General features: G+C 36.2%; 1 protein-coding gene across 3 annotated transcripts in view; it reads left to right on the forward strand.

Annotated features, from left to right (window-relative positions):
• Window positions 1–15,190, forward strand: part of LRRC7 (leucine rich repeat containing 7) — a 561,823-nt gene that overhangs the window by 270,848 nt on the left and 275,785 nt on the right. For all 3 annotated transcript variants that reach the window (XM_077776423.1, XM_077776421.1, XM_077776422.1), the window contains exon 8: window positions 13,972–14,050. In XM_077776423.1, the coding sequence (XP_077632549.1) occupies window positions 13,972–14,050 (79 nt within the window). The remainder of the gene's footprint in view (window positions 1–13,971; window positions 14,051–15,190) is intronic.

Consider the following 15,190-nt stretch of genomic DNA (forward strand, 5'->3'; position numbering starts at 1 on the left):
TTTTTTTATAGTCAAGATCTAATCTATCAGGAAATCCTATTGTTCTTACATTCAAAATACATTCAGACTCCATTCATTTCTCTCTCCTTCCACTGCTCTCACCCAGAATAGACCACGGTCAACTCTTTTCATGTTTTACAATAACAGCCTCCAGTTGTCCTCCCTCTTACAAAGGCCACCTTACTCAGGAGCCAAAGTGATTCTCTTAAATTATAAATCATACCATAGTACACTTATGTCCTTCAGTGCGACTTTATTTCATTCAGAGTAAAAACTAAAGTCTTTGCAATGTCTTAAGAAGCTCCCTATGAATTGACACCCTCATCTGACCACCCACACACATACCTATTACCTCTCTGACTTATTTTTTTGCTACTTTACTCTTCCTTGCTGTGTTTTAACCACTCTGGACTCCTTGCTGTTTCTAGAGTACACCAGGCATACTCAGGCCTTTTAGAACGTTCACTATTTATTCCCTGTGCCTGAAACGTGCTTGCTTTCCACCCTCAGACGTCCAGACATATGTGTGTCTATCTCTCTCACCTTCAAGTCCTTGCTCAAATACCTTCTTCCCAATCAATGAGGCGGACCCTAATCACCCTGGTTAACTTGGATGTTCCCAGGCATTTCTGATCATTTTTCATTCTGCTTTAATTATCTTTTCCCATAGCATTCCTCATTGCTAAGATACTATATAATTTTATACATTTATATTTGTATTAATTATGTTTTATTGTACAAATTTCTTTGCTAGACTATAACCTCCACAAATGAAGAAAATGTGTTCATTTTTTTCATGCTGTATCCCAATATTTTTTAAAAATGTTTTTAATGTTTATTTTTGAGAAAGAGAAATAGAGTATGAGTAGAGGATGGGCAGAGAGAGAGGAAGACACAGAATCTGAAGCAGGCTCCAGTCTCTGAGCTTTCGGCACAGAGTCCAATGTGGGGCTTGAACTCACAAACCGTGAGATCATGACCTGAGCCGAAGTTGGGTGCTTAACTGGCTGAGCAACCTAGGTGCTTCTGTATCCCCAGTATTTATTACATTTCCTAACAGAATAGTTACTCAAATATGTGTCTAACATATGCAATGACCCTTTTCTCTCAGGGACCTTATTATTACAGTTAATGACTCAAATATCAGAGAACCATATTCAATAAGATAGGAAAGCAGTGAATCCTCAACTTATAAGCAAGTAGCATGTCTCATTATTTTTGAATATTATTTCATTTCAGACATTATGTAATCTAAAATGCTAGGTATTAAGAGAGAGCTACATGTACTAAAATAGTTGACTAAAGTTTCATGCAGAAGATAGAATATAAATGTATTTATATGGATGATATGTAGACCGAAGATTTAGGTGAGAGAGTAGATGAGGACAGGTAAAAATTATTACACATTAAATAAATATATTCAGAAAGTAAGATTTAAAGATAGTTTGTATGTTATGTAAATGTCTTACGCTCAGGTTTGCCTTTCATTTGTGATCATAAGGATCGATGTTGCTATTACTCTTGTTAGGCTCTATGTTTGATAGTGAAAAAATTGTTTGGTAAATTTAGATTCTATACTTATCTATTGCATGGGGAAAAACATTTGTTTTCATACTTTATTACCAACTTAAAGCCTAACCCAAGATTTTAAAGACACTTTAGTTTTTATTTTGATTTTGATTTTGACACCAATAATCTTTTTTATAATTAAACAAGGTAGAAAACTATTATTTATAGGTTTAAGATCATTCTGTCAAGACTTAGTTGTCTGCATTAGTCCTGGATAAGAGAGTCCAAATAAAAATAATTAACTAGATATATACTAAACCTAAAGTTAGCCAAGACTTCTCATTTTCTCTCATGCTAGGTAGGAAAGATCAATATTTGATTGAATTCTCCCCTTTCCCTTCTTCTGCACACCCTCTGGAAGAATGGCTGAGATGGAAGCAGTGGGAAAAAGAACATGAATAACCCACAAAGTATATAAGTTCCTGAATAGTTTTTAAAATTGAGCAGGAACTTTTTCAACCTATTTTTTAAAGGAAGGGCCAAACAAAACCAATTAATTAACCAGATAAATCAATTATACCTTTTCTACTTCAAGATATTAATATTCTGTTAATGCAATTTTCTTAATTCCATTACATTAAAGTTTTGTTTCTGTTTTAAGTTCAGAATGCAGAAGTGTACTTTTTCATTTGATGATATTTCTATGAACATATTCAAAAGAGATTTTGTGATATAGTTACTGAAGTGAACATACTGGGAAAATATTACCATAGTGTCTTAATTCAAAAAGTATACCTTTATCGGTGTCATCAGCAATTTGTGAATAGACAATAACCCATTTTTAAAACCAAGTATAAAAAGACTGGGGCGCCTGGGTGACTTAGTCGGTTAAGCGTCCGACTTTCGCTTAGGTCATGATCTCGCGATTCGTGGGTTCGAGCCCCGTGTCGGTCTCTGTGCTGACTGCCAGCTCAGAGCCTGGAGCCTGTTTCAGTCTGTGACTCCCTCTCTCTCTGACCCTCCCCTGCTCATGCTGTCTCTCTCTCTCTCCTAGAAATAAATAAAACATTAAACAAACAAAAAAAAAGAATCATTGTAAAGATTATTCAGACAAGGAATCAATCAACAAAAACCAAGAATATAATTTTTAATATTTTTAACATGTAATTATTATAGAGTGCAATTCTTACTGGTTCTTCAGCTTAGGTTTGAATCTACCCTAAACATAATGAGCTTGAATCTCCGGGTATCCCAAAAGTGAACTCTACATGCCCTTTGAAGAGAGTTCCTTATGGACCTATGTTAGAAAGTTTATATGTTTTCTCAGCTGAAAAACAGGGAGTAGAACTTGAATTGTAATGGCCTACAAATGTTTGAGCCCACTTCCTACAGTAATCACAAATAAAAATGGTTGAAATATATATATATTGTTAAAGTGAAGGATATGTATCCCTCTATTTCTGGATGAATACATTTGAAAATCAAAACAAAGTTCATGTTACAAAATGTGTGTGTGTGTGTGTGTGTATCAATCTATCAATCATCTATCTATGTAAAATAATGTATAAGAAATGTTATGAATTTATATAACCTTTACATTACCTTTCTTATAAATTGAAAACACTGTGTTTCAGAGAACCAGACAGATCAAAGACTGCTTGATATAGGTGTGGATTCTATAATCAAATCTAATGTAATTTTAATAAGAAGTAACATAATGAAATAAGAAAGAATAAAAGATATAGTGTTAAAATTGAGTTAAATCCTACCTTATACATTCTCATCTGTTAACATCCATTAGGTATTTAAATAAGTCACTGAATCTTTGTAAATGTATGGCTCTTCATCCATAAAATGAAAATAATATTGCTTAATATATCTTTCCCATAAGATTATTAAGAGAATTAAATTATTTTACACAGTGGCATATAAGAGTAAGTTACATTACTGCTTATTAATATATGAATTCTATCTAGTGCCAGACATGATACTAATTTCTTTACCTTCCTACCATCTAATACTCAGATCAACTCTTCTAATTAGACAAGAAATGAATAAGTGATGTTCAAATATTATATAAATAATAGCTAGTTATGTGACAGCACTGAGATTCAGTTAAACTTCCAACCTGTGCTCTTAACTGCTTGATAAACTACCTCTTCATGTTTATAGTCAACTGTAAGTTAAAGGTGTGCTCTAGAACTTAAACGCTAGGGCCTATGTTTTAGAATATATGGTAAAGTTCACCCTGGAAACCTTTGAACATTTACCTCAGATACTATACTGATTAGGTATTGGGATATTCTTTCAGCACACTAATTCCTACTTATTTTCTGTGATCTCTTAGGTAGATAAATGTTACAAATGTGTTACCTCAAGACAGCTTATTGTGATGTTTGGTTCCTTTACTGAGTGACTCACTCTTCTTCCATTTACTCTTGACCCTTGAACACAGGTGTTGGGCACCAATCTCCTACACAGTCAAAAATCCACATATAACCTTTTACTCTCCCAAAACATAACTACTAACAGCATACTGTTGATCAGAAGCCTTATCAATTACACACAGCCAATCCACACATATTTTGTATATCAAATGTATTATATACTGTATTCATACAACTACAAAAACTAGAGAAAAGAAAATGTTAAGAAATTCATAAGGAAGAGAGAATACATTTACAGTACTGCATGTATTTATCAAAAAATAATCCATATTTAAGTGGACCCACTTCAACCCCATGTTGGTCAAGGGTCAACTGTATTTCTTTCTTTTTTTAAACAATTAATTAGCAAATAGTGCAACAATGATTTCAGGAGTGAATTCTTTAATGCCCCTTACCCATGTAGCCCATCCCCCCTCCCACAACCCCTCCAGCAAGCCTCTGTTTGCTCTCCATACTTAAGGGTCTCATGTTTGGTCCCCCTCCATGTTTTTATATTATTTTTGCCTCCCTTTCATTATGTTCATCTGTTTTGTATCTTAAAGTCTTCATATGAGTGAAGTCATATGATATTTGTCTTTCTGTGACTGACTAATTTCGCTTAGCATAATATCTTCCAGTTCCATCCACATAGTTGCAAATGGCAAGATTTCATTCCTTTTGATTGCCAAGTAATACTCCATTGTATATATATTCCACATCTTCTTTATCCATTTGTCCATCGGTGAACATTCGGCCTCTTTCCATACTTTGGCTATTGTTGATAGTGCTGCTATAAACATTGGGGTGCATGTGTCTCTTCAAAACAGCATACCTGTATCCCTTGGATAAATACCTGGTACTGTAATTGCTGGGTCGTAGGGTAGTTCTATTTTTTATATTTTGAGGAACCTCCATACTGTTTTCCAGAGTGGCTGCACCAGTTTGCATCCCAGCAGTGCAAAAGAGATCCTCTTTCTCCACATCCCTGCCAACATCTGTTGTTGCCTGAGTTGTTATTGTTTGCCATTCTTACAGGTGTGAAGTGGTATCTCATTGCGGTTTTGATTTACATTTCCCTGATCATAAGTGATGTTGAGCAGTGTCATGTGTCAGTGGCCTTCTGGATGTCTTCTTTGGAGAAGAGTCTATTCATATCTTTTGCACATTTCTTCAATGGATTATTTGTTTTTTGGGTGTTGAGTTTGATAAGTTCTTTATAGTTGGATACTAATCCTTTATCTGATATGTTGTTTGCAAATATCTTCTCCCATTCTGTTGGTTGCCTTTTAGTTTTCCTGATTGTTTCGTTTGGTATGCAGAAGCTTTTAATTTTGATGAGGTCCCAGTAGTTCATTTTTTGCTTTTGTTTCCCTTGCCTCTGGAGACATACTAAGAAGTTGCTGCAGCCAATGTCAAAGAGGTTTTTGCCTGCTTTCTTCTCTAGGATTTGGTTTCCTGTCTTATGTTTAGGTCTTTTCATCCATTTTGATTTTATTTTTGTGTATGGTGGAATAAAGTGGTCCAGGTTCATTTTTCTGCATGTCACTGTCCAGTGTTCCCAGTACCATTTTCTGAAGAGACTGTCTTTATTCCATTGGATATTCTTTTCTGTTTTGTCAAAGACGAGTTGGCCATATGTTTGTGGGTCCATTTCTGGGTTCTCTATTCTGTTCCATTGATCTGAATGTCTGTTCTTGTGCCAGAACCATACTGTCTTAATGATTACAGCTTTGTAATACAGCTTGAAGTCTGGGATTGTGATGCCTCCAGCTTTGGTTTTCTTTTTCAAGATTGCTTTGGCTATTAAGGGTCTTTTGTGGTTCCATATAAGCTTTAGGATTCTTTGTTCTAGTGCTGAGAAGAATGATGGTGTTATTTTGATTGGTGTTTCGTTGAATATGTAGATTGCTTTGGGTGGTATTGACATTTTAACAATATATGTTCTTCCAATTCAGGAGCATGGAATATTTTTCCATTTATTTATGTCTCCGTCAATTTCTTAAGCTTTCTATAGTTTTCAGTGTATAGATTTTTCACCTCTTTGGTTAGATTTATTCTTAGGTATTTTATGGTTTTTGGTGCAGTTGTAAATGGAATCAATTCCTTGATTTCTCTTTTCATTGCTTCATTATTGACGTATAGGAATGCAACCAATTTCTGTGCATTGATTTTATATCATGCCACTTTGCTGAATTCATGGATCAGTTCTAGTAATTTTTTGGTGTAATCTTACTGGGTTTTCCATGTAGGGTATCATGACATCTGTGAAAAATGAGTGACCTCCTCCTGGCCAGTTTGGATGCCTTTTATTTCTTTGTGTTGTCTGATTGCTGAGACTAAGACTTCCAATACTATGTTGAATAACATCCTTGTCTTGTTCCTGACTTTAGGGGAAAAGTTCTTAGATTTTCCCCATTGAGGATGATATTAACAGTGGGTATTTCATATATAGCTTTCATGATCTGAAGTATGATCCTTCTATCTTTACTTTCTTGAGGGTTTTTATCAAGAAACGATGCTGTATCTTCTCAAATGCTTTCTCTGCATCTATTGAGAGGATCATATAGTTATTGTTCTTTCTTTTATTGATGTGATGTATCACACTGATTGTTTTGCACATATTGAACCAGCCCTGCATTCAACATATAAATCCCACTTAGTGGTGGTGAATAATTTTTTTAAAGTCATGTTGAGGATTTTTGCATCTATGTTCATCAGGGAAATTGGTCTATAGTTCTCTTTTTTGTTGGGTGTTTGTCTGGTTTTGGAATCAAGATAATGCTGGCTTCCTAGAAATAGTGTGGAAGTCTTACTTCCATTTCTATTTTTTGGAACAGCTTCAAGAGAACAGGTGTTAACTCTTCTTTATTTTTTTAACTTTTTAATGTTTATTTATTTAGAGAGAGAGTCAGGGAGTGAGCAGGGGAATGCAGAGAGAGAAGGAGATACAAAATCTGAAACAGGCTCAACGCTCTGAGCTGTTGAGCACAGAGCCCGACATGGGGCTCAAACCCACAAACTGGAAATCATGACCTTAGCCAAAGTCAGATGCTTAACTGACTGAGCCACCCAGGACCCCCTGTTAACTCTTCTATAAATGTTTGGTAGAATTCCCCTGGAAAGCCACCTGGCCCTGGACTTTTGTTTTCTTGGGAGATTTTTTTTTATTACTAATTTGATTTCTACTGATTATGGGTCTGTTCAAATTTTCTATTTCTTCTGTTTCAGTTTTGGTAGTTTATATGTTTCTAGGAATTTGTCCCTTTCTTCCAGATTACCCATTTTATTGTCATATAATGGTGTATAATATTCTCTTAGTGTTTGTATTTCTGCTGTGCTGATTGTGATCTCTCCTCTTTCATTCTTCTTCATTTTATTTATTTGGGTACTTTGCTCTTTCTTTTTGATCAAAATGGCTAGGAGTTTATCAATTTTGTTGATTTTATTTTTCAAAGAAAACAGCTTCTGCTTTCATTGATCTGTTCTACTTTTTGTTTGTTTGTTTTGATAGCATTGATTTCTGCTCCAATCTTCATTATTTCCTGTCTTCTGCTGGTTTTAGGTTTTATTTACTGTTCTTTTACCAGCTCTTTGAGGTGTAAGGTTAGATTGTGTATCTGAGATCTTTATTCCTTCTTAAGGGAGGCCTGCATTACTACATACTTCCCTCTGATGACTGGCTTTGCTGCGTCCCAGAGGTTTGGGGTATGGTGTTATAATTTCCATTGGCTTCCATGTATTTTTAATTTCTTCTTTAACTTCTTGGTTAGCCCATTCATTCCTTAGTTGGATGTTCTTTAGTCTCCAAAGATTTGTTATGTTTCCACATTTTTCCTTGTGGTTGATTTCAAGTTTCATAGTGTTATGGTCTGAAAATATGCATGCTATGATCTCAGTATTTTTGTACTTGTTGAGGGCTCATTTGTGCCCCAGTATTTGATCTGTTCTGGAGAACTTACCACATGCACTGGAGAAGAATGTGTATTCTGCTGCTTTAGGATGAAATGTTCTGAATATATCTAATATGTCCATCTGGTCCAGTGTGTCATTCAAAGCCATTGTTTCCTTGTTGATTTTCTGTTTAGATGATCTGTTCATTGATGTAAATAGGGTGTTGAAGTCCCCTACTATTATGGTATTATTATCAATGAGTTCTTTATGTTTGTGATTAATTGATTTATATATTTGGGTGCTCTCATATTGGAGCATAAATGTTTACAATTGTTAGATCTTCTTGGTGGCTAGACCCCTTAATTATGATAAAATGCACTTCTTCATCTCTTGTTACAGTCTTTATTTTTAAGTCTAGATTGTCTGATATCAGTGTGGCTACTCCAGCTTTCTTTTGGCTACCATTAGCATAATAGATGGTTCTCCATCCTCTTACATTCAATATGAAGGTATCTTTACATCTAAAGTGGGTCTTGTAAACAACATAGGCATATAGATGGATCTTGTTTTTTTTATCCATTCTGTTACCCTGTATCTTTTGATTGGAGCATTTAGTCCATTGACATTTAGAGTGAGTACTGAAAGATATGAATTTATTGCCATTATGTTGCCTGTAGAGTTGGAGTTTCTGCTGGTGTTCTCTGGTGCTTTCTAGTCTTTGTTGCTTTTTTTTTTTTTTTTTCCCTCTCCTCTCCAAGAGTCCCTCTTAAAATTTCTTGCAGGGCTGGTTTAGTGGTCATGAACTGCTTTAATTTTTGTTTGTCTGGGAAACTGTTTATCTCTCCTTCTATTTTGCATGACAGCCCTGCTGGATAAAGAATTCTTGGCTGCATATGTTTTTATGATTCAGTACATTGAGTATATCCTGCCACTCCTTTCTGGCCTGCCAAGTTTCTGTGGATAAGTTTGCTGCAAACTTGATCTGTCTTCCCTTGTAGGTGAAGGACTATTTTTCCCTTGTTACTTTCATGATTCTTTCCTTGCCTGAGTATTTTGTAAATTTGACTTGTTTTGTAAATATGCCTTGTTAATGGTTGATTTTTGTTGAATCTAATGGGAGTCCTATGTGCTTCCTGGATTTTGATGTCTTTGCCTCTCCCCAGGTTAGGAAAGTTTTCTGCTATGATTTGCTCACATAACCCTTCTACTCCTTTTTCTCTCTTAATCTTCTGGGACCCCTATGATTCTGCTGTTATTCCTTTTTGATGAGTCCCTGATTTCTCTAACTTTTAAATCATACTCTATTGCCTTAGTCTCCCCCTATTTTTTTCTGCTTTATTGTTCTACATAAGTTTGTCTTCTATATCCCTGATGCTCTGCTCTGCCTCATCTGTCCTAGCTGTCTTGGCCTCCATCTGATATTGCAGCTCAGTTATAGCATTTTTATGTCATTCTGACTAGGTTTTACTTCTTTTATCTCCATAGAAAGGGATTCTAATCTATTTTCAACCCCAGCTAGTATTCTTATTATTGTGATTCTAAATTCTGGTTCAGACATCTTGCCAGTTGAATCCCTGTCTGTCATTTATTCCTGTTCTTTCTTTTCGGCTGAATTTTTTTTTGTTTCATCATTTTGAAGGAAGAAAAGGAATTAATAAGGTGAAAAAATCAAATTAAAAAATTAAAATCAACACACAAAAATAAAATAAATGATGCTATATCTTAGGTGTGTTTTGATCTGGTTGTTGAAAGGAGCTTAATGGATTAGAGAAAAAAGGGATAAATAAGAAAAAAAGAACAAAATAAAGGAAAAAGTTTGAAAATTTGAAAAAAAATGGATACAATGAAATAGAATAAAATGAAATGATGGAAGTAAAATAGAATTTGAAAATTTTATGAAAAAGTAAAAAATATAGTAGAAAAAATGAAGAAATATATTTTTAATAAAAGTGGAAAATAAAAATATTTTTTCTTTTTCTGTGTCCAACGATAAGAAAAGAATATGGAAGAAAATTGAATATATGGAGCAGCAGACTGAAATACGATTGAAATTACATCAGTTTCCCCTAAACGTCAAACTATAAAGTACTTTATAGTCTGTAAAATAAGCAGACGGAGAAACTTGGGACGTTCCTGAAGAGCTGGGTTGGCCCAATTTGGCGGGGCTTAGTTTAATGGCTTAGTTCTTCACTAGATGGTGCTGCTTAGCTTATTGGGGTGGATTGTTGTGGTGCATGTAGGGTATATGCACATGTGAAGGAGGGGTGAAAATGGATTACCCAGCTACCCAGTCTCTAGTATCAGAGCTCTCCTTTCTCTGATCAACAGTTGTGCACCCCTCCTTTGTCTCTGGCTTCCATCCACTCTCCACTTTTACACTTTCCATGACCAAGCCGTCACATTGCCAGGAGGCACCTCACTCCTGAGTTTTATGTCAAATGTGGCTGTGTTTCCCAATGCCTCACTTCTTTTTTTTTTTTTTTTTTAAATGTTTTTATTTATTTCTAGGAGAGAGAGAGACAGCGTGAGCAGGGGAGGGTCAGAGAGAGAGGGAGTCACAGACTGAAACAGGCTCCAGGATCTGAGCTGGCAGTCAGCACAGAGCCCGACGTGGGGCTCGAACCCACGAACCGCGAGATCATGACCTAAGTGAAAGTCGGACGCTCAACCGACTAAGCCACCCAGGCGCCCCCCAATGCCTCACTTCTAAGTGACTGCAGCTTTGACCCATTCTGACCCTCTGGGGGAGGTTCTCACCGAGCAATGTCTAGGTGCCTCTTGCCCCCAGGAATGTTTGTGAAACCATGCTTTGCCAGTGCCCAGGGACTGTGGCTGAATACCAATCCCCCCTGGAAAAAGTTCACGCTATTGTATAGCAGCAGCCTTTCAGGGATTATGGTAAATCATAACACACATCTGGTGCCAGGCTTCCCACTTAACGTCCTTGTCCCAGCACCAGAAAATGTGCTTGTTCTCCAGGGTCCACTGGGACTTTTGCCTGTGGGGTGGCTATACATCCTCTACCAAGTGTGCTCCCAGCAGAGGAACCACCTCACCCCATGTGGCCCATGGACCCCTCTGACCTTGCTTTTGCTCCTGGGGATTTGTCCTTCCCACCAGAGCTCTGCCAGGTATAGAACTGTGGAGTTTCAGACTCTGAGCTTCCCCTGTTTATAGAGTCTTGATGGAAATTAAACCCTCTTTTTTCTTCTTTCTCCCTTTTTTGTTCAGTTCCTTGTATACTCTTTCTTTTCTCTCCAGATGCTTTTGGGTGGAAGAGATGCTTTCCTGTACTCCTCCTTCATCTCTGTCCTCTCTCTGCAAGCAAAAACAGTTCCCTGTATTCTGCAGCTTCTCTCTCCCCCAGTTCACCTCTCTATGTCATGTACCTGCTGTGTTCTGTGTTTCAGTTGTGCAGATTGTTGTGTTGATCCTCAAATCAGTTTTCTAGGTGTGCAGGATGACTTAGTGTTGTTCTGGCTATATTTCAGGGATAAGAGATGCAAAACAAAACTTCCATGTTGTTCAGCCATCTTGGCCCCGCCTCTGTATTTCTGATCATTATAGATAACATTTATGCTTCGCCTTGTGCCAATTGCTTTATTGGTTTATCTCTCTATCCTCACTACAACTCTTTTTGTAACCATTTATATAATCAGCATTTTTCTCTTCTCCAGGGACAGTTCTATGAGCAGTTTCAGCCACTCTTTTTCCTTTCTCTCTGCAGAGGGGGCTCCCTCCCCTCCATGCCTCCATGTCCCATCCCATTTTCATCTTCCCCAGTTCGCAATCATGCACCTGTGAGGCTGTCTTCTTAGTGGACTCTGTCTCTTTTCCCCCCAGACTCTTGCAGTTCAGCGTCCTTTGGTTTCAGCTCTTCTTGTTTGAGAGATGCAGGTGGGAAGTATGGAACTCCTTACTTCTTCGCCATCTTCAATCAGCATTTTTCAAAGTAGATGTTGAAACATTTAAATAATCTCCATAGGGTTACCCAACCAGTAAGTGGTGAAGTTGGGATTCCATCTTGATCTAATAGACTCAGCCATGAATAACTTTAAGTTTGAACTACAAACAACATAATACATTTTTTTCTTTATTTTTTTAATGTTTTATTTATTTCTGAGAGAGAGAGAGAGAGAGAGAGAGAGCATGAGCAGTGGAGGGTCAGAGAGACAGGGAGACACAGAATCAGAAACAGGCTCCAGGCTCCGAGCTAGCTGTCAGCACAGAGCCTGACATGGGGCTCGAACCCATGAACCGTGAGATCATGACCTGAGCCAAAGTCAGACGCTTAACCGACGGAGTCACCCAGGAGCCCCCATATTATGTTTTTAAACAAATAATTTAGTAATATTTTCACCACAACAGAGAATTACATTTTCAGTAAAAGATACAGAGATAGTCTTTTCCTTAAAATCATTTTTTAAATTTGCTTCTGCTTCTATCTGGTGTACACATAATTAAGAAGGCAAACATATGTAGTGATAAGACATCCAGTATACCAGTATGCAATGAGCCCAGATTGATACACAACAAAAAGCTAAAGGGATAAAAAGAAGGCTTAACTATCTGTTGTTTGCAGATATCCAGAGTAAATATAAATACTAAGGGGGAAAATATTGGGGCATCTCAAGGACTGATTTATTGACTTCTTTGCCATTTTATTAAGGTCTAGTTAATGAGGACGGCTCTAGATGTTATGGCCTTTCCAAAAAAGAGAAGTGAATTTTCTCATTCAATTTATATATAATGGAGCTTCTATACTTCCTTAGGTTCTTATTAATAAACAGCAATACTTCAGCAATAACTTTAGGACAGCATAGTTTCTGATGAAATTTCACATAGGGAGAAAATGCATGAGAAATGTCTCTATATCCTCTTTTGACCCTTATTTTGCAGTGCATAAGTGGCCTGTCTTGGTTTGACTGCCCTCCTGCTGCTTCACTGGGCTTCAAGCTTCTGTGGACATGGTGATCTAGGTCAATAGAATCTTGTAAGGTGGAGGGTTTTCTTTCTTGAGTGTCCATCATTAAAAAGTTCAACAAAATCCTGCCACAAAATGTTCCTTATCCTTTTGTCAGATATGAAATGCTGAGCGAGTCTAGTACTTTATAGAAATATTACCCCCTTAATAATTTCAAACATTTAGAGCAGGTAGTACTTTAGGCATATAGGAATAGCTTCATATTGCTTCCTTCTCTTCTAACTTTCCCATGACCTACTATATTTGATTCATTTGTGTCAATTGACATATCTTCCACATCTTTTATTTCTTTGACCCTCACATTTATGGATTAGGTTTGTTGCTTACTGAGTTTCAGTTTTGTAGAAAGAGCTATTTTTCTGTTACATTGCCTGCGGCGCAACTTTGACAGCAGATGAGCAGTTCCTTAAGGGTGATAGGGTGATGAGCCAGGCTGGCTGCCTGAGACTTGATAGAGGATCCGGTGAAGAACTGCTCACCTCTTGACCCTTTCAGGCAGATATAGAACTACACTCTGTGCAGCCAACAAGGAAGAATTGCATAAAATTTGTTAGAGACCCACATTAGTTTGGGAATATCAATTGTTCTGTGATATATGCTTATGTATCTTTCACAAGTGTAAGTTCAATCCTCCCATCTTATAAAAGAAACAAAGATTTTATCTTCTGTTTTCTTTATATCTGCTTATAATCTCTTTTTTATCTGCTTATTACCCCCTTACTGCAGTAGTAGCATTTAATGATCTAGTGCTACTTATGATCTACCTAGCACTTAATGATCTACCTAGTTATTTTTATTGCTTTAAATTAGTAAAAAGCAAAAATCTCATATCCCAAATATACAGTTGTCTTCAATTTTATAACCAATTTCCAACTATTACTGTGACAAAATATTATTTAATATTTAAATTTTATTTTTATTTTTAAATGTATGCGTATATTATGTGATACTAATATATTATTACATTATTATAATTACCATTACATTATTATACTTATATATCACAATATGATGATTATCATAATGGTGTATTCGTACTATATTATGTATTGATTCATAGTTTTAATTAATTATTCTTAATATTAGACCATAGTTTAAAGAATTTTTGCCAGGATCTTTTCATGTGCTTTTTTTATCCTTATTTTTTTTTTTACATTTTAGGTGTACAAGAATTTCCAGAAAACATTAAATGCTGTAAGTGTTTAACAATTATTGAAGCCAGTGTCAATCCCATTTCTAAGTGAGTATGAATGATTACATTTTATTTATATTTATGTTTCCATTGGATAATAATGTACCCAGATAAAGGAAATTCACATAACAAGTGAACTTTAAATCATCCATTTAAAATTCAGTTTAACACAATGATGGGGGCAGATAATGAAATCAGAATAGTTTAACAAAAGAAGATTAAAAGCTTTGCTGAATAATGATGAAGGCCTAATTGGCACAAGATGGCATTACTTTGAAGCAGACTATGTCATCACTTTCCTGTGCCTCTCAGGCAACATTCCATGAAAGAGCATTGAAAACTAAGAAAACTGTTATTAGTTATGATCATGGTGGAAAATTAACATCAAGGATGTGATGAAAGTTTAAGAGACTGCAAGAGGTTAATAAATTGATAGGTGCATGAAAATAGTTGATCATGTAGTTCCAGCTGGAAAATGATAAATATGACCAGATAAGGGGAGTATTTGTGTACCAGGTAGAGCACAAAGACAATTCTATGAGGATAGCAGAATGGAAGACTTGGATGGTAAAGATGCTATGATCAGAAATGGGGTATTTGTGGGGATGCCTGCATGGCTCAGTCGGTTAAGCAACAGACTCTTGATTTCAGCTCAGGTCATGATCTGACAGGTTCATGGGATCAGTCCCCATGTTGGGCTCTGTACTGACATCATGGAACCTGCTTGGGAATCTCTTTCTCTCACCCTCTCTCTCATCCCTTCCTCACTCACACTCTCTGTCTCTTTCAAAATAAATAAATTTAAGGAAAAAATCATCTAAAAAAAAAGAAATTGGGTATTTGTGGCTTATGATCCGTTAGTAGAGAAATGCCATGGGAAGATGAGACCCAGCATGTGTCAGTGTTGGCAAATTATGGTTATGTCTTAGGGATACAGTGTACTGTGCAATCAAATAGATCAAGAAACCGTGGAGTGAATGGATTGGATAAATCATGAATCTGAATGTTAAGGTCACTTAAGAATGGAAGTGGGCATAAAACCTGGAAAGATAGTAGTAGCAATATTTGAGAGAGATTGAAACGAATCAGTGATATGGGATTCAGATAAGGAATCTCAGAGTAAGACTGAAATGGAAACTGACAATAGAATTTGAAAAAAAAAAAAAAAAAAAAAAGAACCAGAATGTT

Source organism: Crocuta crocuta, unplaced genomic scaffold (assembly GCF_008692635.1).
Source record: "Crocuta crocuta isolate KB4526 unplaced genomic scaffold, BGI_CrCroc_1.0 scaffold342, whole genome shotgun sequence".
Classification (NCBI taxonomy): Eukaryota; Metazoa; Chordata; class Mammalia; order Carnivora; family Hyaenidae; genus Crocuta; species Crocuta crocuta.